The sequence below is a fragment of the Oncorhynchus mykiss genome, chromosome 9 (genome assembly GCF_057628025.1).
Source record: "Oncorhynchus mykiss isolate SJ-2025 chromosome 9, ASM5762802v1, whole genome shotgun sequence".
In the NCBI taxonomy this organism is placed as follows: domain Eukaryota; kingdom Metazoa; phylum Chordata; class Actinopteri; order Salmoniformes; family Salmonidae; genus Oncorhynchus; species Oncorhynchus mykiss.
In genome coordinates, this window is record NC_143030.1 from 51,044,646 (window position 1) to 51,069,835 (window position 25,190).

General features: G+C 41.9%; 2 protein-coding genes across 8 annotated transcripts in view; one reads left to right on the plus strand and one right to left on the minus strand.

Annotated features, from left to right (window-relative positions):
• Positions 1–808: 808 nt before the first annotated feature.
• On the minus strand, positions 809–5,419 carry emp3b (epithelial membrane protein 3 (MAM blood group) b). The gene is made up of 6 exons (XM_021615909.3): positions 5,300–5,419; positions 4,635–4,886; positions 3,316–3,406; positions 3,081–3,183; positions 2,845–2,985; positions 809–1,503 (listed from the first exon to the last, which is right to left on the minus strand). The coding sequence occupies exons 3-6, from the start codon at positions 3,391–3,393 to the stop codon at positions 1,328–1,330; spliced, it is 498 nt and encodes a 165-aa protein (XP_021471584.1). The 5' UTR covers positions 3,394–3,406; positions 4,635–4,886; positions 5,300–5,419; the 3' UTR covers positions 809–1,327.
• A 188-nt stretch (positions 5,420–5,607) lies between these two features.
• The window catches only part of ccdc30 (coiled-coil domain containing 30), a 44,000-nt gene continuing 24,417 nt past the window's right edge, over positions 5,608–25,190 (plus strand). Inside the window, exons 1-16 of one of the 7 annotated variants that reach the window (XM_090184440.1) lie at positions 5,624–6,529; positions 7,733–7,915; positions 8,418–8,538; positions 8,744–8,934; positions 9,103–9,192; positions 9,893–9,976; positions 10,444–10,597; positions 16,402–16,473; positions 19,482–19,597; positions 19,816–19,907; positions 20,317–20,509; positions 20,695–20,796; positions 21,178–21,303; positions 22,898–23,035; positions 23,442–23,620; positions 24,933–25,188. In XM_090184440.1, the coding sequence (XP_090040566.1) occupies positions 6,509–6,529; positions 7,733–7,915; positions 8,418–8,538; positions 8,744–8,934; positions 9,103–9,192; positions 9,893–9,976; positions 10,444–10,597; positions 16,402–16,473; positions 19,482–19,597; positions 19,816–19,907; positions 20,317–20,509; positions 20,695–20,796; positions 21,178–21,303; positions 22,898–23,035; positions 23,442–23,620; positions 24,933–25,188 (2,118 nt within the window). In that variant the 5' untranslated portion in view covers positions 5,624–6,508. Of the gene's footprint in view, positions 6,530–7,732; positions 7,916–8,417; positions 8,539–8,743; positions 8,935–9,102; positions 9,193–9,892; positions 9,977–10,443; positions 10,598–16,401; positions 16,474–19,481; positions 19,598–19,815; positions 19,908–20,316; positions 20,510–20,694; positions 20,797–21,177; positions 21,304–22,897; positions 23,036–23,441; positions 23,621–24,932; positions 25,189–25,190 lie in introns of all 7 variants that reach the window. The other 6 variants (XM_090184441.1, XM_090184444.1, XM_090184445.1 and 3 more) reach the window with 6 other exon arrangements.

A 25,190-nucleotide genomic window follows, 5' to 3' on the forward strand; every position in this document is an offset into this window, starting at 1 on the left:
CCGGGTAGCTATTTGGTTAACTATTTAGCATTCTTATGCTGTGGGGTAGAAGCTGTTCAGGGTCCTGTTGGTTCCAGACTTGGTGCATCGGTACCACTTGCCTTGTAGTAGCGGAGAGAACAGTCTGTGTGTATATTAGCACTCTCTCTTTTCTCCCTCCTGTCCCTTTCCCCTCTTTTCCTTTCTCTCTCCGAGAGATTCTCTATTGGAAAAAAGTCTGTCCTCTCCTCGACTCCTCCGTCCTCCTCTCCTCCATAATAGGAGTGTCAATTCGTTAATAAGCAAACGGAGGAGTTTTCCCCTCTCCTCGATAGCCTCCTTCGGCCAAGGATTCTCACGTTTATCCCAAAGCATTTTGAAATCCGACACACCCTCTTTAGCTTTTATGTATGCTATGTCTGGCACCACATCAAATCAAGTCTTTATTGTAACTATATATCCAATCTGCATCCCTTATGCCCCTTTGGCACATTGAATGTCAAGTATCTAGAGTGGACTTGCATGCACACTAATGATTTAACTCTGTCTTTGATCCTTTCCTGACATTAGTCCATTGAGTTGAATTGTGTAGTGTTATCTGTTATTCTAGGCCCAGGAAAACAACTTTACCTATAGTGACCTTGCTGCTATCTTCATGTGTAGATAGATCATTTCAGGGGGAAAAGAACAACAGGATATGATCACTACTGGTAACTGTTACTGAATTGAATATAAAAGATGTATGTGGCGTGTTTTGTCCTGCAAACTGAAAATAAGAGCATTTCAATCAAATAAATTAAAGAGAATATAATAAGAAACAACTTCAACGCATATTCTATGTGTTTTATTTAGGAAAGTTAGAGCAGCTCTAGCTGATAGGACTACATATTGCAAGTACAAAAATATATTTCCCTATTCATATACATACATTTCAAATCAAAACAAGCTTGATTCTGCAATATATCAGCAACACTTATTTGGCAGTTGTCATCATTGGCTTCCTAAGTCACCCAGATTTACAATAAATACTGACTTGGAGCTTTCAGACTTTTTCAGACACAGATATTTTGGAAATAGGAAAAATATATATAATTGCCTGTAGCACTGTATACCGATGCTCTATAGGCTACTAAACATGCTATATTTAAAAGCTTCACCAGATTCGCTTTTATCCAAGATCCAATCAATATTTGGATTGACCAGAAATAGCTGCTTCTAAATGCCAACAAAGTAACAGAGCCAGATCTGTACTCATGTGATTGAGCTCCATCACCTCTGATATTATTATAGCTCAATGTCAACAACTATGCTTTTCTGTTTGTGCTCAGTATTCACCTCTCTTCCATGGTCACTCTTTCTTACGTAGGTGGATGTACATGACTCCACTGATGAGTAGCAGCGGCACACACACCCAGGCCAGTATAAAACAGTAGCCAAAATGTCCCTCGGTCAGCTTTCGTGAGTCCTGGAGGATCTCTTGGTTGTGCAACGTGTAGATGAGAGCAGCCGCAAATGCAGTGAGACCTAAGAGAATCAAAAGCCAGAGCTAAATTAGGGGTGTACTCACTGCTTACTTTGGACTGAAATAGGTGCCGCTACTCATTTTGGGTGGAGTTACTGTTTATATTTAGGTGCAGGAGCTCCACAACAGTTTGTAGCTAATATTCTCAAGCACTAGAAAAGTTGAGGTGCCAGTACTCAGCTCCAGTGAGATCCTGCCCAAGTCAAGCACTGGGTGTACTGTGACAGCAAAATTAAACATTTCCGTTGAACACTAGACAATAAAGCATATATTCTATTCTTTCCTGTAACCCTCTTAAATGAGTCACATCAAGATAACTCTACTGTATACTGTGTTATGTTGTTGTCCCTGCCTGTTTTGGAGTTAATTATTCTGTGTGCATTACCTCCCCATAATCAACGAAAAGGAGCATCAGGTGTGAGTATGTGCCCACACCAATCAGAGTGCTGAATTGGTGCCTCCCATCAGGTATACAGAGCCTGAGTATGGAATGTTCTGATGAGCTGTCAATCGGTGACTGAACCAGCATAAAGACATTTGCCTATTCATAGCCACAGGAAGTAGGGGTGCTGAGGGTGATGCAGAACCCCCTGATAAATAAGTACATACATTACAGCACCCCCAGCCCAAAACATATTCCCGCGGCCATGCGTCTATTCCAAGTTTGCATAAATCATCAGTACGAGTTTGCTTCCAGCTGAAAACGATAATTTGGATGAAAAAGTCACTAAATCGCAACACTAAAATTATATACTGGATGTCAGCAAGCATGGCAACGAAACGCCATGCACAATTTAGGCTCACTGTTTATTTTATAGTGTCAAGAAAAGTCTAAAATAAAGGAAAGTAAGAATGAAATTAAGGAATTAAGGGGGAAGTTAAGCACCCCTATGATTTTATTGATTCCATACTGAAGAGGGCTTTGCTGAAGAGGCATTTGTTATTGATGTTGTCGTAGGTCTAACGTGGCATGTACTCATGAACAAGCTAATGGTTCGTCTTCTGGTTATTGCAAAGCGGTTGACTTGGGCTGTAACAACTGACACTCTACACTAGTGTTGAAATAAACCTATACTAGACTTTCATCGAATTGCTATATTAAAACAACCGTAACACAGCACTGAAAAAACTTTCAGAGGTAGGCTGAAAGGATTTGAAGGAGACTGCAGTATTTCACCATAAGGGGAGCTCGTTGGTCTTTCACAGCACGTGTGAATGTTTGTAAACATTATCTAGCACTGGTGGTTAGGACCATGCGCTTTTTCTGACCACATTACCTTTTTCAAATCAACTACAACAGTCCTAGTGGCAGATAGAGATGGTTCATTCTTTCACTTCATTACCTGCAAAGACTTGACATAACCCGGTGAAGTAGAATAGCCCCCCTTTGGACATTGTGAAGAGCTGCCCAAGGAAAACCAGAAAGGAAACCGAAGAGAAGACCACAGACAGCACCATCAACACCTGGACTGATTGGAGCCACTCTGAGGAAGAACAAGGAACGATGTATCAATATGCACCTCAAACTGTCAGGGAAGGGAAGATGTCAATGATTTCATGGGGTAAAAAATATGCTTACCAGTCTCCTTGGAGGAGGCACACAACCAGGTTCCAGTGTCATTGTCAAATCTACAGTTATACCAGAGATCTGAGTTCTCCATCCCATCCCATACCCACCAGGACTAAGAGGGAAAGAGAGGCAGTAAGTAAGTAAATGTGTTGTATTGTTTAAGAAAGGCTGAACTACTTTTATCACACATTTACATCTTAACTAACAATAATGAAAATATATATTGGTGAAGTAGAGCTCCCACCTTCTCCATGGTGGCAATGAAGAGCATGGCCAAGGTGATTAGATGCAGCAGGGTCACAAACATCAGCAAGTACGCCATCTGAGCAGGGTCCCTGTCAGAAAATGGAGATTGAAATGTGGCTGAAATCACAGATGGTTTACACGTAATAGGCAACATTTATTGTTTCAGTTTTGGCTTGGTTGGTGTTTTTATTGGTTTGAGGGCAGCCAAAACAATATTTTCATTATGGCAAAAAGAAACATGTGGTCTAGAATATGTTCTTAACTGACTTGACTAGTTAAATGAAGGTTAAATTAAAAAGCTTTAAAAACATTTTTTAAATATAAAGTAATATTTGCAAATGTATGTCTTTCATCAGGTTCACATGACTTTTACTTGAGTCATTTTCTATTAAGGTATCTTTGCTTTTACTCAACTCAACAATTTTGTACTTTTTCCACCACTGTGTGCTTCTGAGCTCGAATAAATGTCACCCCAAACGCAAATAGAAAGTCTGAGCTGTGAAAATACAGGACACTCTCTTACATAAGGCCACAAAACAGAGAGCTATTTAACTATTTCTAAAACTGCTCTTTGACTGGTCTGTGTCACTGTAATAAACATGTACTTAAATGAGAGGGCGGGGCTGGTTGAAATACAAATTGTGACAAGTTGTTTACTGAAGTAACCTCAAACTTCTGCTATGATGGAAAAGGGGAATAAGTGCTTCATAATTTGGAGGACAAAACCGTTTTCAACTGGGCTAACAAATGGTTTTAACATTAGCTTTATAACATTTAAACTTGTAACGAGCAAATCCAGGTTAATCATACTCATATTATTACAACAACACTACAAACATTGAACATAGTCATAACATAGTAGTTCTGTAGTAGTATGCTAGTCATAAACATAAAAATATAATTTTACCACAGGGGACATGATGAATTAGCCCAGCAAAAAGGGTAGAAGGATGAACACGTCTGTATAGATCTCAATCTTTAGGAGGGGCCCAATTTGGGGTGGGTATATCGTGATTGTCAAATTATACTATTAAATGAAACAAATTCCATCTGACAACTGAATGAAGGTCTAAGATGTGACGTAATGGTTGAGTTGAATGAGAATTAGCATGGAATTCCAAACATTAATAGAAAATGGTTAAAGTCACAAGCTTTCTCAATTCCATGCGTTATGCTCTGATTACTTCAGTCTGGTGATTTAAGTGTTATTCTTGAATCGGAATCTGACAAGTAGGCCTATAAAACATTTATATAACAAACCTCTCTGGTGAATGTACTCCAGAAATTCAGAATTATCATTGAAGAATCTCTACGCACCTTAGTTTGTGTATTTCACGCTCCTCTGAATCAGCCTCTCTGTAAAAGTTTCCCCTCTGGTGGTCCTCTCCTTTCCTCTCTTGCCACTCCCCCTTTATTTTTTTCAATCACTCCATTTCCAAAGTTTCCATGAGGAGGAAAGGAGGAGGAATGCTGAAGAGTTTTTTTTAAAGAAACCCTAAACGCCCATTTCCTTTTAGTTGAACAGAGCTCCCTTTGCTCTGCTGACTCCCTTCAGTCCAAAATCACCATCTAAAAAAATACTCAAACCAGACCCACCCTTGAGCGGTAGAACAGCAAACCACATGAAAAGTTGTCTACTGTAAACCTTTCACTTTGAGTTAAAACCACATCTGGTGTCTGTCTATATGATCATAGTGCACTACTTATGATCACCACATCTTCAACTCCCAAAGAAAGATATATAAGAAAAAATAAAATGTAAAAAATGCATTTTAGAGTGGGAGTGTGCTAGGCCTAAATGCGGCTGTACAGTACACAAACCATTATGTTAATTTGCATGGGCGTGTGGTGAGTTACAAAGTTGACTGGCAACAATGAAATAGAAATGCAAATCACGCCACAAAGCAATTCAATTAAATGACATACAGAAGGCTAAATACAGTTATAAGGCATTCATTTTCAAAGGAATTTACTGTACTGACCGAAATAAATGTGGGTGCATTCTGGCCCTGCTATTCCACGTGTTGGTGTTTTCAGCTTTATACAGATACAGAGCCACTAAATGCATAGAACGTTGTTTTTTTGTACATAGTTTTATTGTTACCATTTCCTGTTTTGTATAAAATTATAAAAGCCACATATTTCTCCCCATCATACAATAGATAGATTTTCCCATGTATCCCCCGTATCACCGGAATGGTATATTCCGTTGCCTAGGTGCTTGTAGAAGCGACCAAACTTGTCCATCCCTGCTGACTACTGGATACACCAGTGAGTGTCTGCTGCACCTGAGCTTCGGCGCTAGCTAGCTAGGTAGGTAGGTAGGTAGGTAGGTAGGTAGGTAGGTAGGTAGGTATGTATTGCCTGGTGCTGGACGTGGCGGTGCAATACGTTTGATCGAGCCAAGCGTCCAAGATTTGAAGTCGCTCAGTTGTGTCTACAACTATTAATTAATAACTTTTTTTGGCATGCATGCAGTCAGCGATCATTCGTTTTCCTGACGTTAGCAAGCGCTAACTCTCTGTGATTGCTAACGTTAGCAAGTCTTTCCTCTCAGGCGTTGTCAGACATTTTGGGCAGGATTAGGAATTTCATTAAACTCCAGCTGGCTAACGTTGCACTGCCTCTATTTTATAGCTAGATAGTTAACTAAGGTTGTCTGCCTACTTGTTGTGAGACATTGCACCCTGAAATGTTATCAGTCAGACAGATATTAGTGCACGCTTCAGAGTTTCGTTCTCTGTAGTAGCTAACGTCAGTAACGTTAGACTATTCATAGATGCTAGCTAGTTAACTCGAGTCTAGGGATAACGGCAGTAGAATGCCACCTTGGGTTTCTCGAGAGAAACTAACGTAGTAGCTGCTGCTGGACCATCATAACAGCTCCCCAACGTTAGCTAGCTAACGTTAGCTAGCTAACTATAATCGTCTCGACTAAGCCTTGCTTAGCTGTACTCGTTCATTCCTTGCTCTGTTTATAGTTGCCCTGTCATCTTTTTTCAGGTGATTGACTTGGGATGGAAGTTCTAAACAGCTGTCTATGGATTTCACTGGCTTGCAACCATCCTTGTCATGCCTTTCAAACCACAATCTGTTCAACAGTATACCATGTAGCCCGCTACTTGGTAACTTTTTACTGAAGGAAACAGTTCATCACTTGCAGATGCAACTCCCTTGGATCTAGCTAGTGTATGGACATGGATCATGATGAGGTAAACTCAACCCTGAATTTGCTTATTTAAACGAGATAGGCATATGTATGAAGTCAGCCAGCCTGATAAGATGTTAATTTTAAAACTGCATGTCATGCAATGCAAATGTTTTAGTTGCTAAACTTCAGTAGCTAGTTCTTAGTCTAGCCCAGGGCCCTATTTGCCCTTATCATGACTCCAATTCCACATTCCTTTTGATTAGCTGAGGGGATTCAAGTGTGAAATGCTCTATCTAGAAACATGAATCCTTCATTGCGATATACTTTTGCAAACCTTGATTGAACACAACTTAATTATCATCCAAAAATAACTTTATAAATACAAAATATACTCACTCTTAGCTGTTTTTACAGATTTCCACTAAGGTTTTTTGTGTAAAACAGCTACACGAGCCAACGTTTTTGTTGTTGTTCCCTCCCGAGTTGCCATTAACTCAAGAAGTGTTCTTTTAGTTTAGGTAAATGTGCAATGCAAAACACCTCTGTGGGATTTTATAATAAAAAAAACTAACAGTATGTTTTTGTAAAATAATTTCTGTGATATGAAAGTTAAGTTCCAAAGGTTTCCAAAACCGAAACGCAAACAAGTTTTATTAGCGTTTCTAAATGTTAAAACAGAGTGTCGGGATTGTAGTTCACATTGTCCAGCTGAGGTCCATACCTCAACCCTAGGGCTGGCTGTATGCCCTCTTGGGTACTCTAGAGATAGGGCCCTATGTGATAGCAAAGTATGAGTACAACTGACAGTTCAATTGACAGTTCAGTTCCATTGCAATTTAGTCATTGTGAACTCACAACAAACCTAACAGAACAATTTTGACTTGGCAGTAATATTTTCTGTTAGATCACAACAACAGGTGGGGGTGGATGAGACCTGATGCTCTGTGGAAGTTTGTTGAGCAATTCTGCCTACTAGCATGTTGAACAATGTCTTAGCCTTGTAGTCTCATCGTTGAATGATGAGCCATCTCAGGTTATGGGGCTTGCAAATTACAGTATAGAATTCTATATTAGGCAGTGTTTAGCATTGGCAGGGGTCTCTTTGCGTGTCTTCCCATGTGTCACAAAGGAGATCACATTACAGTTAAATGACTGCTTTGCCATTAAATCATTCAATCACTCCAAATTGTATGACATGGCATCACCTATAAAAAGGAAATAACCATGATGTATCATTTTGTTTGTGTTTTGTTGTGGCGCTCAGGTCCCGTCGGAGCTGGATCAGATTGCACTGCGTCTGCAGGAGGGCGGCCTGGCTCCCTCGGCAAGTGCGGAGGAGTGTCAGCGGCACCTGTGGCGTCAGCTCCTGCATTGTGAGGGAGACCTGCGCACAGCTACCCAGGAGCTACACACACTGCGCACACAGCAGGCCACCGAGATGAAAGAGGTGAGGCACGGAGCTCAGCAGACACCACACTCTAATTACTATGAACTGACTTGGGATCAGCAATTCCCACCACAGTTATCCCGCTAACCGTTTTGAAGTAAATTACACAATTGCTTCTGGAACAGTTGCCTAAGATGTAATGCACATAATAACACACCAGTCACCACAGATGGTATGCTAGGATCTGTTATCTGATGCCTAGTTCTAAAGAATGGTTAATGAGGCATTCATATAACATTTGTGGTGAACCTCTGGTGAATAGTCTTGACCTACTGTATTCAGTCCACATATTGCATTCTACATTTATTTTTCATTTAACTCATGGTAACAGTGTTTAGAACTGAAAACAGGCACAAAAAGTTCCAATTGGATTCAGTCAGCTCTGTCCAGTTTAATACTTGTACTAGGAAAGTACTGGTCCGGTTCTCAATACCATCCCTAATGGGGGGTAGCCTCATCCATGGTCCAATGTCATTCATGGATGGCTATCGGTCTGTCTCAGGTGGAGAACTATGTGGAGCACATCCGTGGCCTGCTGGAGGAGCGTGAGTCTCTGACAGCCGAGTATGAGCAGGACAACGAGCAGCTCCATGCAGACCTCCAGCAGATTAGGCTCCAGCAAGGTATTTAGGCAAGACCAATGGAAGATGTCTTCACTGGCACTCACTGTTGTCACTTAGCACACAAAACTGGCTGAACAACAGTGTAGACACAGAATCTTGTTTATTTCTATCTCCACAAATACCTGGGCGGTTGGGATTAATATCCGTTTGGGATTGGGCAAGATACTGCATTGACCCAATTGCTCACCTTTCCACCGTCTGACAGATTCCCAGAGGAAGGAGGTGGTGGAGATGCTGGCCCAGGAGGACTTGGGTGAAATTGGCCTCAGTAGCACCAGTGAGCAGGTGGCCTACCTGCTGGTGGAGAGGGCCACGCTGTTGGAGAGACTGGAGGCTGCAGAGAGGAGGCTGGACACGCAGAACCTCACAGGCAACCTCAGGGAGGTCCACCTGCAGGTAACGGACTATGTTTTATTGGTTATTTTCTACCTCGTTGTGTTACACAATGAAGGATATAAGGAAAGCTGTTTTTGAATACAGTCAATAAAGTATATTTCCAAGTCACGGAGTGGAGGTTTACATGTATGTGACTGTCCTGGGGTGTGGGGTTGCTGTGTTTCACAGGACGAGCTGGATCATATTCGCCACACTCTGGAGGAAGAGTTAAGACAGCAGAGGGAGACCATGCAGCGTACCAAAGAAAGCATGAGCCAGGTAAAGAGGGATAACTGTAGATATCTGGGTGGAAAACCTCCTCTTGCTATAGACTAGTCAGCATCTCTCTCAGGTTGTCAAAGAATAGAGATAAGGAGGTGAAGTCTGACTTTGAAGGACCAATCTGCAATTGCTACATCAATTTTTGGACTTAAATTCATTATATATACCCATTGATTATTGAATGATAAAAGTTCTAAATGCCTCATGAGTTTAGTTCAATTGTCGTACCCCATCAAACTCCTTAGTTTGTAAACAATTTGATTATATGCAAACACTGTATAGCCTAAAAACATGGTTAAAACCATCATTTTGATATCATGGATGGTCAGTTTAAATGGTTACATTTCTGGGTGTCACTTTCTTTATTGTTGAAACTGCAGATTGATATTTAATACCAAAAAAAAAGTTTCCCAAACTCTGTCCTCTGGACCCCAAGGGGTACACGTTTTGGTTTTTGCCCTAACACCACACAGCCAATTCAAATAATCAACTAATCATCAATCTTTGGTCATTTGAATCAGCCATGTAGTGTTAGGGCAAAAATCCCACTTGGGGTCCTGAGGACCGAGTTTGAGAAATGCTGATTTAGCGTTTAAGTTGATAACGCTTTGACGCAGCTGGCATTAATCCTGGACAGTGGGGATACCCTCATAGGGTCTCTTGTCAATCCTTCTGCCCCGTGGTCTTTCTTCCCAAGGAGCAGCAGTCTCCAGTTCAGAGGCCTTGGAAGAAGCTGTTTGGCCTACGCAAGTCCTCACAGAGCACACACAATGGTGCACCTGTAGGTCCCCATCTTATCTGCCACATCCAACTAACCATGATGCTGTAATAACTTGAGGCAAGACTGCATGGGACAACTTTTCTGTGGTTCTTGCCTTTCAAGTCCTATTTCAGAGCCGCACTGGCAAGGCGTCCACGAAACTGCTCACATTGCTAACCCCGGAGCCTCACTATCTGTTTAAATCCTTTTCCTTTTAAGACATTTTGAATGGCATGGGCATGGAGAGTTATGGGTCTGGTGTAAATTGTGCACTTTATATGAAGCCCTGTAAATGTAATTATTACCAAGAGAAACCAAGTGTCAATATGTGGTTTTTATTTGGGTTTCAGCTTCAGTACATTTATGTACTCTTTCAGATGCAAATATCTAAACATTTTATCCATCATTTTTACCACATGCATTTGTTTAAAGCTCTAACACAGACGTGATACCTTGACTCCGTAGTCTTTGCTCTCCCTCTGTCTCAGGTCCACAATGAGGACGTATCCCAGGAGCGCTCCGAGCGCCAGCGGCTAGAGAGGGATCTGGAGGAGGCATCTCGACGGCTCTCCATGGCCCACGAGGACATCCGCAGACTGACAGACAAGCTGGAGTCTGCCAAGAAGACCCAAGCCATGTGTGGTATGAGAAAACAATTATACAATATTATCTTTCTCATTATATTGTACATGTAACTGCCCATATAAAATAAAACACCAACATAAGGTGTCTTAATAGGGCGTTGGGCCACCACGAGCCAGAACAGCTTCAATGCACCTTGGCATAGATTCTACAAGTGTCTGGAACTCTGTTGGAAGGATGTGACACCATTCTTCCATGAGAAATTCCATCATTTGGTGTTTTGTTGTTGGTGGTAGAAAATGCTGTCTCAGGTGCCGCTGCAGAATCTCCCATAAGTGTTCAATTGGGTTGAGATCTGGTGACTGAGATGGCCATGGCATCAAACCATTCAGTGACCACTCGTGTCCTGTGGAGAGGGGGGCATTTTCATCCTATGGGGGCCTAGCCATGGTAGACAAAATAATGGCCTGCCCAGCATTTTTATACATGATCCTAAGCATGATGGGATGTTAATTGCTTAATTAACTCAGGAACCACAGCTGCTTTCAATATATTTTGTGTTCTTCACTTACTCAAGTGTTTCCATAATTTTGGCAGATACCTGTAGTACCAAGCAATAACATGAACATCTTCTCAATTCTGAGGACTAATATAAATGAGAATTTAATTGATATTCCCTGACACACTTTCTTAGTACACTATTTGCTGGGCAGTTCAGGGTGTAATCCTGCAGTCACACAAATAAAATTAGCATTTGGTCTTATCAATCTGTGTTACGGCCCAACAATAACTGAAAGAGATACCATTAGTCAAACACATCAATACATCCCAAATCAGAAGTTTGGCTTCTTGTCATCAGATGATTGTTGGAAGGTTGGATGGTGTAAGTTGTTTGGCGTGAGTGGTGGTGGCAGCAAGAGTACAGAGTAGGAGAAAGTGGTTGAGTTGCCACCCTGGCTGCACATTTGTGGTACCTGAAAAAGGCAGAACCCCTGTAGTGGACAGATGGGTAAGCCAGCAAATGACTGAGTATAAACAGGAGAATGCAGCAGGAAATTCCGGAAAGGAGGCGAGGCCTATAAAATGCACACATATTGATTTTAACAGGCAGGCTTACACTTGATGCAGTGCTAAATGTGTGCATGTATAGCCTACTTGTAATTACTTGTAATTCTTTATAATACCATTCTACAAATAGTGCCTTTTGGGTAGTGTATTTTTGTCAGAAAAATTATTTCACCTAATTTTAACATTGTTTAAAGAGCACGTCTTCAACTTCATAACAAACATGTTTTCTCATCTCGAGAGGTTAAATTAAAGTGATATTACAGAGATTTTGTCTAAGTTCAGCCAGCAGTTCCACTCTGCAACCTCATTGGACAATACTTGGCTGACATGATCCCGCCTCCTAATCTGGGGATTTTCAGAGAAAACAAATATTGTTAACATGTTTAGTTTGTGTAGATGTATGTGATCATCCAACTGATAAATTGACGGTTTTATCAAAATGTACACGTCTAAGGGATATAAGACACAGCTCACCTGGTGTTTATTTACTCAAATGGAAGGTGATGCCTGGCCATTATAAAAGACCTGCGTGTGTTGGAGTCAATGATGTACAGTACCAGCCAAGTTTGGACACACCTAATCATTGTAGAATAATATTGAAGACCTCAAAACTATGAAATAACACATATGGAATCATGTAGTAACCAAAACAAGTGTTCAATAAATCAAAATATATTTTATATTTGAGATTCAAGTCACAAAAACCATCCAAGCGCTGTGATGAAACTGGCTCTCATGAGGACCGCCACAGGAAAGGAAGACACAGAGTTACCTCTGCAGCAGAGGATGAGTTCATTAGAGTTAACTGCACCTCAGATTGCAGCCCAAATAAATGCTTCACAGAGTTCAAGTAACAGACACATCTCAACACCAACTGTTCAGAGGAGACTGCGTGAATCAGGCCTTTTCCTGCAAAGAAACCACTACTAAAGTACACCAATAAGAAGAAGAGACTTGCTTGGGCCAAGAAACACGAGCATTGGAAATTAGACCCGTGGAAATCTGTCTTTTGGTCTGATGAGTCCAAATTTGAGATTTTTGGTTCCAACTGCCGTGTCGTTGTGAGAATGGATGATCTCCGCATGTGTGGTTCCAACGTGAAGCATGAAGGAGGAGGTGTGATGGTGTGGGGGTGCTTTGCTGGTGACACTGTTGGTGATTTATTTAGAATTCAAGGCACACTTAACCAGCATGGCTACCACAGCATTCTTCAGCAATACGCTATCCCATCTGGTTTGCACTTCGTGGGACTATCATTTGTTTTTCAACAGGACAATGACCCAACACACCTCCAGGCTGAGTAAGGGCTATTTGACCAAGAAGGAGAGTGATGGAGTGCTGCATCAGATGACCTGGCCTCCGCAATCACTCGATTTCAACCCAATTGAGATGGTTTGGCATGAGTTGGACCGCAGAGTAAAGGAAAAGCAGCCAACAAGTACTTCTTCAAGACTGTTTGAAAAGCATTCCAGGTGAAGCTGGTTGAGAATACCAAGAGTGTGCAAAGCTGTCATCAAGGCAAAGGGTGGCTACTTTGAAGAATCTCAAATATATAAAATATATGTTGATTTGTGTAACACTGTTTTGTTTACTACATGATTCCATGTGTGTTATTTCATAGTTTTGATTTCTTCACTATTATTCTACAATGTAGAAAATATTAAAAATAAAGAAAAACTCTTAAACGAGTAGGTGTGTCCGAACATTTGACTGGTACTGTATCTATACCCTAGATGACTGACGGGGCGATGTTTTTAAGCCACTGCGCAGCCAATTTTGTACTCCACCATTGTAAAAAAAAAAGTGTTTGGAAGCTACATGAACAGTTCGTTTGGAAAGTATTCAGACCCCTTGACTTTTTCAACATTTTGTTAAGATACAGCCTTATTCTAAAATTGATTAAATTAAATGTGTTCCTCATTAATCTACACACAAAAAAACAATAAAAAAACAGATACCTTATTTACAATTCGTACAATATGTTATGAATTTGTAAGTGCTTAAGATCCCATTCAATCTCTTAAGTACATAACATTTTGTCCTTAAAATATTTAATTGAAATACTGTAGAATCCATTCATTGCTATGGAGGACTGCTCCTTCTGAGGAGTACCACCAATATGGCGGACAAATGAGTAATCTAGGGTTTATTTACAGTCAGATGTTATGGGGCTATTTTGCTTCCACTGTTCCTGGGGCACTTGTCCTGGTAAAGTTCCCCTTTAACATTTTAACCAAACGTGGCTGCCTCTGTCAGGAGGCTGAAACTTGGCTGCAAGTGGATCTTCCAGCAAGACAATAACAATAACTTAATTGACCACAAAATCAACATTTTGAAATGGCCATCTCAGACTCGAGACTTGAACCCCATTGAAAACCTGTGGTTTGAATTGAAGAGGGAAGTCCATAAGGGTAGACGAAGGATATCAAGGATCTGGAAAGATTCTTTACGGAGGAATGGTCTAAGTTCACTCGCAACATATTCTTCAATCTCCTAAAACATTTTTTAGAAAAAGTCTCTGTGTCGTTATCCTCGCAAAGGAGATGGTGCTGGAGTATTGAAAACAGGGGATACAATCATTTTTACCCATCTTAATAAAAAAATGTATACAAAAAATGACTTAAGATCGCTTTCTCTGAGCAATTGTGTTCGTATAAAATAATAGTTTTTAGATTTTCTGGAGCATACAATATATCTCAGTATTTGTATGTATACTGAACAAAAATATAAACGCAACATGTAAAAAGTGTTGGTCCCATGTTTCATGAGCTGAAATTAAAGATCACAGAAATGTTCCATATGCACTGAAGGCTTTTTTTTCTCATTTTGTGCACAAATTAGTTTACCCCCCTTTTTGTGAGCATATCTCCTTTGCCAAGATAATCCATCCACCTGACAGGTGTGGCATATTAAGAAGCTGATTAAACATCATGATCATTACACAGGTGCACCTTGTGCTGGGGACAGTAACAGGCCAATCTACAATCTACGGTTTTGTCACACAACACAATGCCACAGATGGCTCAAGTTTTGAGGGTACCGTGCAATTGGCATGCTGACTGCAGGAATGTTCACAGAGCTGTTGCCAGAGAATTGAATGTTAATTTGTCTATCATACCTCCAACATCATTGTTAGTGAATTTGGCAGTATGTACAACTGGCCTCACAACTGCAGACCATGTGTAACTACTCCAGCCCAGGACCTTCACGTCCGGCTTCTTCACCTGCGGGATCATCTGAGACCAGCCACCCGGTAGCTGATGATACTGGGTTTGTGCAACTGTCAGAAACCGTCTCAGGGAAGCTCATCTGCATGCTCGTCGTCCTCACTGGGATCTGACTGCAGTTCGGCGTTGTAACCGATTTCAGTGGGCAAATGGTCACCTTCGATGGCCTCTGGCACGCTGGAGAAATGTGCTCTTCACGGATGAATCCCCGGTTTCAACTGTACCGGGCAGGTGGCAGACGGCGTGTATGGCTTTGTGTGGGTGAGTGGTTTGCTGAAGTCAACGTTGTGAACAGGGTGTCCCATGGTGGCGGTGGGGTTATGGTATGGGCAGGCATAAGCTACGGACAACGAACACAATTTAATTTAATCGATGCACAGAGATATCGTGACAAGATCCTGAGGCCCATTGTTGTGCCATATCATCTGCTGCCATTACCTCGTGTTTCACCATGATAATGCACAGCCCCATGTCGCAAGGATCTGCACACAATTCTTGAAAATTCCCCAGTTCTTCCATGGACATGTCACCCATTGAGCAGGTTTGGGATGCTTTGAATCGATGTGTACGACAGCGTGTTTCAGTTCCCCACAATATCCAGCAACTTCCCACAGCCATTGAAGAGGAGTGGGACAACATTCCAATTGCCACAATCAACAGCCTATGCTAAGGAGATGTCGCGCTGCATCAGGCAAGTGGTGGTCACGCCAGATACTGACTGGTTTTCTGATCCACGCACCTACCTTTTTTCAAGGTATCTGTGACCAACCGATGCATATCTGTATTCCCAGTAATGTGAAATCCATAGATTAGGGTCTAATGAATTTATTTAAGTTGACTGATTTCCTTTTTATATGAACTGTAACTCAGTCAAATCTTTGAAATTGTTGCTTTTTGTATTTTATACATGCCTTTTGCTCATCTTTATCAATATCATTCTAGACCCCACTGTATATATCAAGAAGGGCTATAAGAAAGACTAGGAATTTAGGTAGCAAACTGTATAATTAAGCAGAAAGGCCGGGGGGTGTGATGTATGGCCAATATACCACGGCTAAGGGCTGTTCTTACACAAGGTAACGAGGAGTGCCTGGACACAGCCCTTAGCTGTGGTCTATTTGCCATATACTACAACCCCCCCGAGATGCCTTATTGCTATTATAAACTGGTTACCAACTTAATTAGTGCAGTAAAAATAAACTTTTTGTCATACCTATGGTATACGGTCTGATATACCATGGCTGTCAGCCAATCAGAATTCAGTGCTCGAACCACCCAGTTTATAATACATGTTTAACACTTACTTTTAAATACTCCTACAATATTATAATAACACATTTATTTATTATGATTTTCACACAACGGGAAAGGAGAATATGCCGCAGTGTTGCATCATCATGAAAGGATTGCTAATGTTCGGGGAGGGAAGTTCATCCCTTTACATCATAACATGAGAAATGTTGGGAATTTAAAACAATATTTTTAAACAATTTAATCAGTGTGACATTAGTGAGAGAAATGCTGGCCTAATAGAAGTGTCACAATTTGTCATTTGTAAAAAAAATGTAGGACCTGAGCTTGAGCAAACTGGTCAAGAGGTGGAGAGCCTGAGGAAGGAGGTGGACAAGCTGAAGCAATGTGGTGAGATACTTGTGTTGCCTTGACCTTTTTTTTCACAATCCATATTAACGCTGAGTCTCAATAAGCTCCGTTATTGACTGGAGCCAGTTGGTGACTTATGCACACAAAGTGTGTAAGATAGGCTAACTTAAACTACTGTTAGGAAACAAACTAGCCAGTCTACAGAAAACTCTTGCTATGTCTAGGGGTTCTGTGTGTGTATATAATATATACACACACTACCGTTCAAAGATTTGGCGTCACTTAGAAATGTCCTTGTTTTTGAAAGAAAGCATATTTTTGGTCCATTTTAAAATAACAACAAATTGATAAGAAATACAGTGTATACATTGTTAATGTTGAATATGACTATTGTAGCTGGAAACAGCTGACTTTTAATGAAATAGCTACATAGGTGTACAGAGGCCCATTATCAGCAACCATCACTCCTGTGTTCCAATGGCACGTTGTTAGCTAATCCAAGTTTATCATTTTAAAAGGTCTTTTGATCATTAGAAAACCCTTTTGCAATTCTGTTAGCACAGCTGAAAACTTGTCCTGATTTAAAGAAGCAACACAACTTGCCTTCATTAGACTAGTTGATTATCTGGAGCGTCAGCATTTGTGGGTTTGATTACAGGCTCAAAATGGCCAGAAACAAAGACCTTTCTTCTGAAACTCGTCAGTCTATTTTTGTTTTGAGAAATGAAGGCTACTCCATGTGAGAAATTACCAAGAAACTGAAGATCTCGTACAACGCTGTGTACTACTGCCTTCACAGAACAGCGCAAACTGACTCTAACCAGAATAGAATAGGATGCCCCGGTGCACAACTTGGCAAGAGGACAAGTACATTAGAGTGTCTAGTTTAAGAAACAGACGCCTCACAAGTCCTCAACTGGCAGCTTTGTTAAATAGTATCCGCAAACACCAGTCTCAAGGTCAACAGTGAAGAAGCGACTCCGGCATGCTGGCCTCCTAGGCAGAGTTGCAAAGAAAAAGCCATATCTCAGACTGGCCAATAAAAAGAAAAGTTTAAGATGGGCAAAAGAACACAGACACTGGACAGAGGAACTCTGCCTAGAAGGCCAGCACCCCCCGCTTGGCATTCAGGCCAAGGAGATCAATCTTGGTTTCATCAGACCAAAGAATCTTGTCCTTTGACCTCTGAACCTAGACATCTTGGGTCGATTGCAACGAAGAAGCTGAACTTTGCGCAAAACACTGTATTAGCGCTGGTTTTCTCAAAACAATACTAACGGGAGATTACATGCACCTGTGTGGTAAAATTCTCATGTTGATACTAGACCGCTGAAAATGTCATCCAGCCCTCAATGACATAACGATTGGAAACTGTAAAGCTGATAGACTGTATACAAATCACAATTGGCTTGATTTATTGACATATTTCAAATATGGACAGTGCAGGGATATCCCCCCCCCCCGATCTTGATAAGGAATGACCAAACCATTTTTTAAATGGTATTTAATAGAATTCACGGATTACATAAATGGAAGCAAAAATGTATTAGAGTAGGCTACACCAACATAAATTTTCCATTCATAAAATGTGTACTTTAAATTGCCACAGTAGATTTGCTGTGGTAAACGAGGAAATACATTTATTTCAGTTGTTTGGAATGATTGTCAAATGGTTACATATACCCTTGGTCTGCTCAAAATGCAGATTTAATTTATACTGACGATAATAGCCATCAGTGTGAAAATGTCTTCAGACTTTGCCAGTAATCAGCACTACAAGTTAACACCAACAGATTTAGGGAGCAGTAAATCAGTGGCCAGTAAAGGTTGCAATTGAGATCAGCTGTGTGGCTTATTTTTAGCGTGGAATGACAAAGCGAAAACAGGTTTTTTTTTAATTTTTCAAAATGTATTAAAAATAAAATCCGGATACCTTATTTATATAAGTATTCAGACCCTTTGCTATGAGACTCGAAATTGAGTTCAGGTTTCATCCTGTTTCCATTGATCATCTTTGAGATGTTTCTATAACTTGATTGGAGTCCACCTGTGGTAAATTCAATTGATTGGACATGATTTGGAATGGCACACACCTGTCTATATAAGGTCCCACAGTTGACATGTCGGAGCAAAAACTAAGCAATGAGGTCAAAGGAATTGTCCGTAGAGCTCTGAGACAAAATTGTGTCGAGGCACAAGGGTACCAAAGAATTTCCTCATCATTAAAGGTCCCCATAAACACAGTGGCCTCCATCATTCTTAAATGGAAAAAGTTTGGAACCAAAGACTCTTCACAGAGCCAAACTGAACAATCGAGGGAGAAGGGCCTTGGTAAGGGAGGTGACAAAGAACCAGATGGGCACTCTAACAGAGCTCCAGAGTTCCTCTGTGGAGATGGGAGAATCTTCCAGAAGGACAACCATCTCTGTATCACTCCACCAATCAGGCCTTTGTGGTAGAGTGGCCAGAAGGAAACTATTCCTCAGTAAAAGGCACATGACAGCCCGCTTGGAGTTGCCAAAAGGCACTCCACAGACCATGTGAAACAAGATTGAACTGTTTGGCCTGAATGCCAAGCGTCATGTCTGGAGGAAACCTGGCACAATCCCCATGGTGAAGCACGGTGGTGGCAGCATCATGCTGTGGGGATGTTTTTCAGCGACAGGGACTGGGAGACTAGGCAGGATCGAGGGAAAGACGAACGGAGCAAAGTACAGAGAGATCCTTGATGAAAACCTGTGCCAGAGCGCTCAGGACCTCCGACTGGGGCGAAGAAGACTGGTGCTTCAACAAAGTACTGAGTAAAGGGTCTGAATACTTATGTCAACATTATACATTATACATTTGCTAAAATTTCTAAAAACCTGTTTTTGCTTTGTCAGTTTGGGGTAATGTGTGTAGTTGAAGGCTGGAACGTATCAAAATGAGTAAAAAGTGAAGGGGTCTGAACTTTCCCAATGCTCTGTAATAGCACTTATTAAGAAGCACTTTATTTGTGGAGGTCCATGTGAAGCCCCTCTACACAATGCTTGTTTTGTTTTCCTTAGATACGCTGGAGCTGCAGAGGGCGAAGGAGCACAATGAAAGACTGGATGGGGAAATCCGGGTTCTGAGAGAGCGAGTGCGCTCCCTGGACTCTGAGAAGAAAACCCTCTTACAGGTGGTGCGCATTGACTAAACATATAAGCCTACTTTTTGGGCCCTAAAAAAATGGGTTACCACATATTACCTAGCTGATTCTTTGTAAGCTCGAACGGTAATGTCACAGACTGACAAACTCCCATCACTATGGGATGTGGTTAGTACTTTTATGTGCCTTGTGAGGCTGTGTTTCTTGTACAGAAGGAATGATGTGTGTACAACAATGATTGTATTTGTCAGGGGGAGAGCAATAGCAGTGAGCACCCTAAAGATCTGCCTATGATGTTGTTGACCACATCGAAACCTGAGGAGCAGGAGCAGATTCATAAAAGGTATGGATGCACCCTCAGCCCCATTGCAATAATTAGGTTAATCCTGCATCTGTAGAATCATTCTGTTCAGAGGTCTTTCTCTGGTTGTGCTGACCAGGAGTCGCCTCATGTCAGTCATGTCCACATGTCAGTCATAAGAAGTAGCATTCACGCTGTTCAATCAAATGTATTTAATGAAGCCCTTTTACGTCAGCAGTTGCCGTTCATCAATGATCTGACATCTTTCTTGTTCTCTCTTTCTGACACTCTCTCTCCCTCTCACACATTTATCTGACTCCCTCGTGCCGTCTTTCTCTCTCCCTCCCCTTAACCTCCTTGCATATCTCACGCTCTCTTTCTTTCTCTCCCTCCCTCTCTCGTACACACTTTTCTCACACGATCTCCCTGACTCTCTCACCCTGTCCTGCAGGTGTCGCGAGGCTGTGGAGGACGTGGGTTGCCAGCTGCGGGAGCTGCAGCGGCGCATGCAGAGGCAGCAGCGGGAGCAGGAGGAGCTGGTGGAGAGGAACGAAGAGCTGGAGGCGCTACTGGGAGAGGCCCAGAACGCCAGCAAGGAAGAGTGTCAGCGCCACGAGGGTGAACTCGAGGGACTGCACCGCAAGGTGGGAGAGGGGGCTGAACGAGCAGGGATAGAAATGACATAATCAAGAGAGAAATTCTCAGAACTTTTTGCCAACAAAACATAGACAAAAATCTCTTCACAGATTTAGACACTGTTATGGTGCTGGAGATAATGAATATGAGGTTATAAATGATAAAGTGTTCCTTTTTAAACGTCCACTCACAGATTAAAACCCTAGAGGCAGAGCTGAAGAAGATATGTGCTCAGGACCAGGTACTGAAGGATGGAGGTGTCGTCAGCAGAGAGACCGAGACGTACCTACATCAGGTAGGAAAACGTTGTGCTGTTAGCTTGTAAATTTCCACTCTAAACTAACTTGCCTGTGCCATTGTTTTGTCTTATCCAACTACTTTCTCAAAAGTGTCAGGCACCCATGAATGGTACTAATTTAAAACCAATGTAGCAGGCCAAAGAAGTTCTTCCCAGGCACCCAGAGACACCCAGACTGGCAATCGCCTATAGCAATTTGATTGCCAGTGACCTATTGTACATCATAACGGTTTGTGAACTTTGAGAATAGGAGCTGTGCTTGAGTGACAAGTTGCCCCTAACCACAAAACAGGAAGGACTATCAAAAATAACTGAACTTTCATCAGTGAATAAGGACTTTTACCAACTGTAATATGTTTTTCTGCCTCCCCTATCTAGTTAAGGGACAGCAGCCAGGAGAGGGTGGCCCTGTTGGAGGCTCGTCTGACCGAAGAGAAGGATTGGAGGAGACAGCTGGAGGTAGACCTCGGCTCTGCCCAGGCTGCACTTAAAAATAACAAAGAGGTACGCTGCAATGCATGCTAGGTAGAATAATGGGTTTTGTGAAGTCCAATGATGTCCAGTACCCGTCAAAAGTTTGGACACACCTACTCATTCAAGGGTTTTTCTTTATTTATTTTTTGCTATTTTCTACACTGTAGAATAATAGTGAAGACATCAAAGCTATGAAATAACACATATGGAATCATGAAGTAACAAAAAGTATTATACAAATAAAAAAATATATATATATTTAAGATTCTTCAAAGTTGCCACCGTGACAGCTTTGCACACGCTTGGCATTCTCTCATCCAACTTCAACAGTGTTGAAGGAGTTCACACATATGCTGAGCACTTGTTGGCTGCTTTTACTCTGTGGTCCAACTTATCCCTTAATTGGGTTGAGGTCGGCTGATTGTGGAGGCCAGGTCATCTGATGCAGCACTCCATCACTCTCCTTCTTGGTCAAATAGACCTTACACAGCCTGGAGGTGTGTTTTGGGTAATTGTCCTGTTGAAAAACAAATGATAGTCCCACTAAGTGCAAACCAGATGGGATAGCGTATTGCTGAAGAATGCTGTGGTAGCCATGCTGGTTAAGTGTGCCTTGAATTCTAAATAATTCACCAACAGTGTCACCAGCAAAGCACCCCCACACCATCACACCTCCTCCTCCATGCTTCACGTTGGAACCACACATGCGGAGATCATCCTTTCACCTACTCTGCATTTCACAAAGACACGGTGGTTGGAACCAAAAATCTCAAAGTTGAACTCTTCAGACCGAAGGACAGATTTCCACCAGTCTCATGTCGATTGCTCGTGTTTCTTGGCCCAAGCAAGTCTCTTCTTGTTGGTGTTCTTTAGTAGTGGTTTCTTTGCAGAAATTTGACCATACTATATATAAACCCTGGATGACAGAATTGCTGCTGCATTGCTCATTGAGAGGCTTTGAAGCCACTGGTCGGCCATTATGGCACTCCCCAGTAGGAGCAATCGTCCATAGGAATGAATGGAATTCTACAGTATTTCAATTCAATGTTTCAAGGGCAAAATGACATGTATTTTTGTTGTTGTAGTGGGGACAGTAACGTTAGTACTCCAAAAAATATATACTTTAAGGAAAAGGTTTAGATATTTTCTTTTTAATGTTTAGTTCACACAATATAATTTAAGTATGCTTTAAAGTGTCTGTAGTAAAATATACTTGGCAAAAATGTATGTAGACATAAATGCATTTCTATCGCTTCCAAAATCTTTTTTACAATGGAGGAGAATCAAGATGGCTGTGCGGTGGGTTCAATACAGCACTCCCTGTCAGTCATCCAGGGTTTATACACATAATTGGTTACCTCCAATGGTTGAATTGGTCAGCCTTCTCCATTGGGATAGCTATCTATCAGGGGCCTACTTTGTCCCCTGAATACATCTCGCATGGTTTTAACCTAAAGGCTGTTGTAACCTTTCCACATGCTATCTCAATCATTTGGAAATACACAACAGCAAGATATTTTTCCTTTGCTTTCATAGCTGTAGTTTTATCTGTAGTAGTATAGCTTTAGCAACAACAGTTGTTTATTGATAATACTGTCATTGTCTGATTGTCTGTCACCTCAAGACACTGCAGAGAGATGGGAGGGAGCTGAGGAAGTTGCGATTGGAGATACAGGGCCTGCAAACTGAATGTCAACAAGGGAAAACGCTCATCAAGAGCCTAACGCAAGTTAAAGGGGAAAAGGGAATCTTGGAAGAGAAAGTGAGTTGAATTCACCAAATTGCCCCTGCCATCGTTCATCACTGAATACAATCTGTACACCTTTGTTATACGTTCATCAAAAACACAAACTCTGATTCACACTATAGGGCCAAGCTGAGATATACTGGGCTGACCTGGTTAAATGCTGAAACCGTGCTGAAAAGGCCAAGATAAAAGTACAGTTTGGGCCAGCAAAGTATGGTTTGAGGCGGCCCTATAGTGCGACTTGGGCAATAGTGTTCGGTTTGTGATGAATTTCAAATCTATCCTTCATTGTATTCGACTGCACTGATCAAGAGACTATTGTGGCGTAGGAGTGAAGCTGCCAAACAAATAATTTTCTATTGATCTGAATAGACAACATGTCTAGTGAAAGTGTTTTTCATTCACTTTGTCCTCACGGCAGGTGGCTCAGTTGGAGCGAGCTCAGAGCAGACTCCAGAGTGACCGGGAGCACCAGACAGAGAGCAGCCGGACCCAGGAGGACCTGAGGGAGAGCAGGACGCAGGTGGAGGAGCTGGGAGCGAAAGTGGAGCGACTCACTTCGGTGCTCTCCTGCTTGGAGGAAGAGCATTGCACACTGCGGTCATTATCTAGACAATAGATTAGATTATGTGTGTGGTCATTATCTAGACCAGTGGTCACCAACCGGTAGATCTTCTAGGCATTCTTTGTTAATCACCAAACATTTCTGTAGAAAAGCCAACGATTGCGTTCCTTTATATATTTTTTATTTTGACTTTGCGCTTTTGGCAGAAGTGCACTTGATTCAGAAGCCCGGCGCGCCGGTTAGGCAAAGTGTTCCCATTTTGAACCATTTCATTTGTCTGAAGGTGCAAACTCCGCCTAATCAAGTGCGCCTACTGACCTGGCCAATCGCATAGCTCAAATCAACGTGCCTACTAGTACAGCTTCCGCGACCCCACAGCAAAGTTTGATACCAGCCTACCAGAGAGCAGCTGTCAAAGAATACAGCAAAGAGCTGCTGTTTTTATGAGTGAGTTAATGTTGAAGTTTTTATTCAGCACTGTCAACAATGTTTCTATTAAACATAAAACGCGCTTCTCCCGACTCGCGCGCTGCACTGAATTAGCAGCCAAGTGTATCGATAGGCCTGCGTTTCTTTATTGTTAGCAGCTCGTTATGTCTATTTTAATAGCAGGGAATATTTGAGTTTCTCTGGTCATAGAAACAACGTTCGGTTGTGCATGCGGCAGAAATAATGCGGTGCAACTCGAGTTTCACCATCAGTAGGAGGACGGTATCCCTCTGGTCAATAAAAAAAATACAATTATTTCCATTTATGCTCCGCTGTGCACAAGATATACAACTGATCTGTTTTGTTGTCAAAGCTCACGTTTTGAGATCTAACATGGCCTGAGAAGAACAATATTAGCAGGCCAGACACGCAGCCAATATTCTGTGATCATGTATTAGACCTAATGCCCAAAGTTTATTCCTACAGAACTGGTTTTATTAATGTTGCACAGGCTTACATTTTTCACGTTTTAAAAAAGCGGTAGATCTCGGCTTGCTTTTTGACTGAAAGTGATCTTGACTCAAAGGTTGGTGAGCACCACTTTAGACTGACCTTTTCTTTACATAGTCATTTTGTGACTGGAGGTTTGAAATGTGATTTTCTTTTGTTATGTGGTACACGTGATTATACAGTGAGCCTTGTTGCGGCACCGGTTGGTGTAATTGTCCTCTACAGAGTGCAGCTCTATCCCTATGATTCCTTGTACCGTTCCCTCCAATCTGTCGTCCTCACACTCCCCCGTATGGCCTTGCGGTTGTGTACTGTTAGGTTGCCATACAGTCATGCGTCTTAGTCAGGTCACACTCAATGATGCCACGGTAACAGTTCCCACGTCCGCCTGTCCATGCCAAATTTCAGGGATGAGATGGTGCAGGAGAGAAGGCGGGCCGCAGACCTCCAGGCCCAGCTGAGTGAGCGGGTCCGGGAGAAGCTGACCGCTGAAGGGGAGAAGGAGAGACTGGGCATCGAGCTACTCCGGCTCAGGGAACAACTCCAACTCTCCACCCAGACCCGACAGGAGACCGCAGGACCCACCAGGCCCAGACAGGATACCCCAGAATCAGACTACAGCTTCCTTCTAACAGAGAGGACCAAAGACGAATGCCTCAACCAGGT

Bases quoted from the DNA above. Each gene is read 5' to 3' on its own strand.
- emp3b (XM_021615909.3), bottom strand. From the start codon at position 3,393: ATGGCGTACTTGCTGATGTTTGTGACCCTGCTGCATCTAATCACCTTG. The intron at 3,184-3,315 runs GTGGGAGCTCTA...TTTCCCTCTTAG, and splicing joins TCATTGCCACCATGGAGAAG to TCCTGGTGGGTATGGGATGG. The intron at 1,504-2,844 runs GTAATGAAGTGA...TGATTCTCTTAG, and splicing joins GTTATGTCAAGTCTTTGCAG to GTCTCACTGCATTTGCGGCT.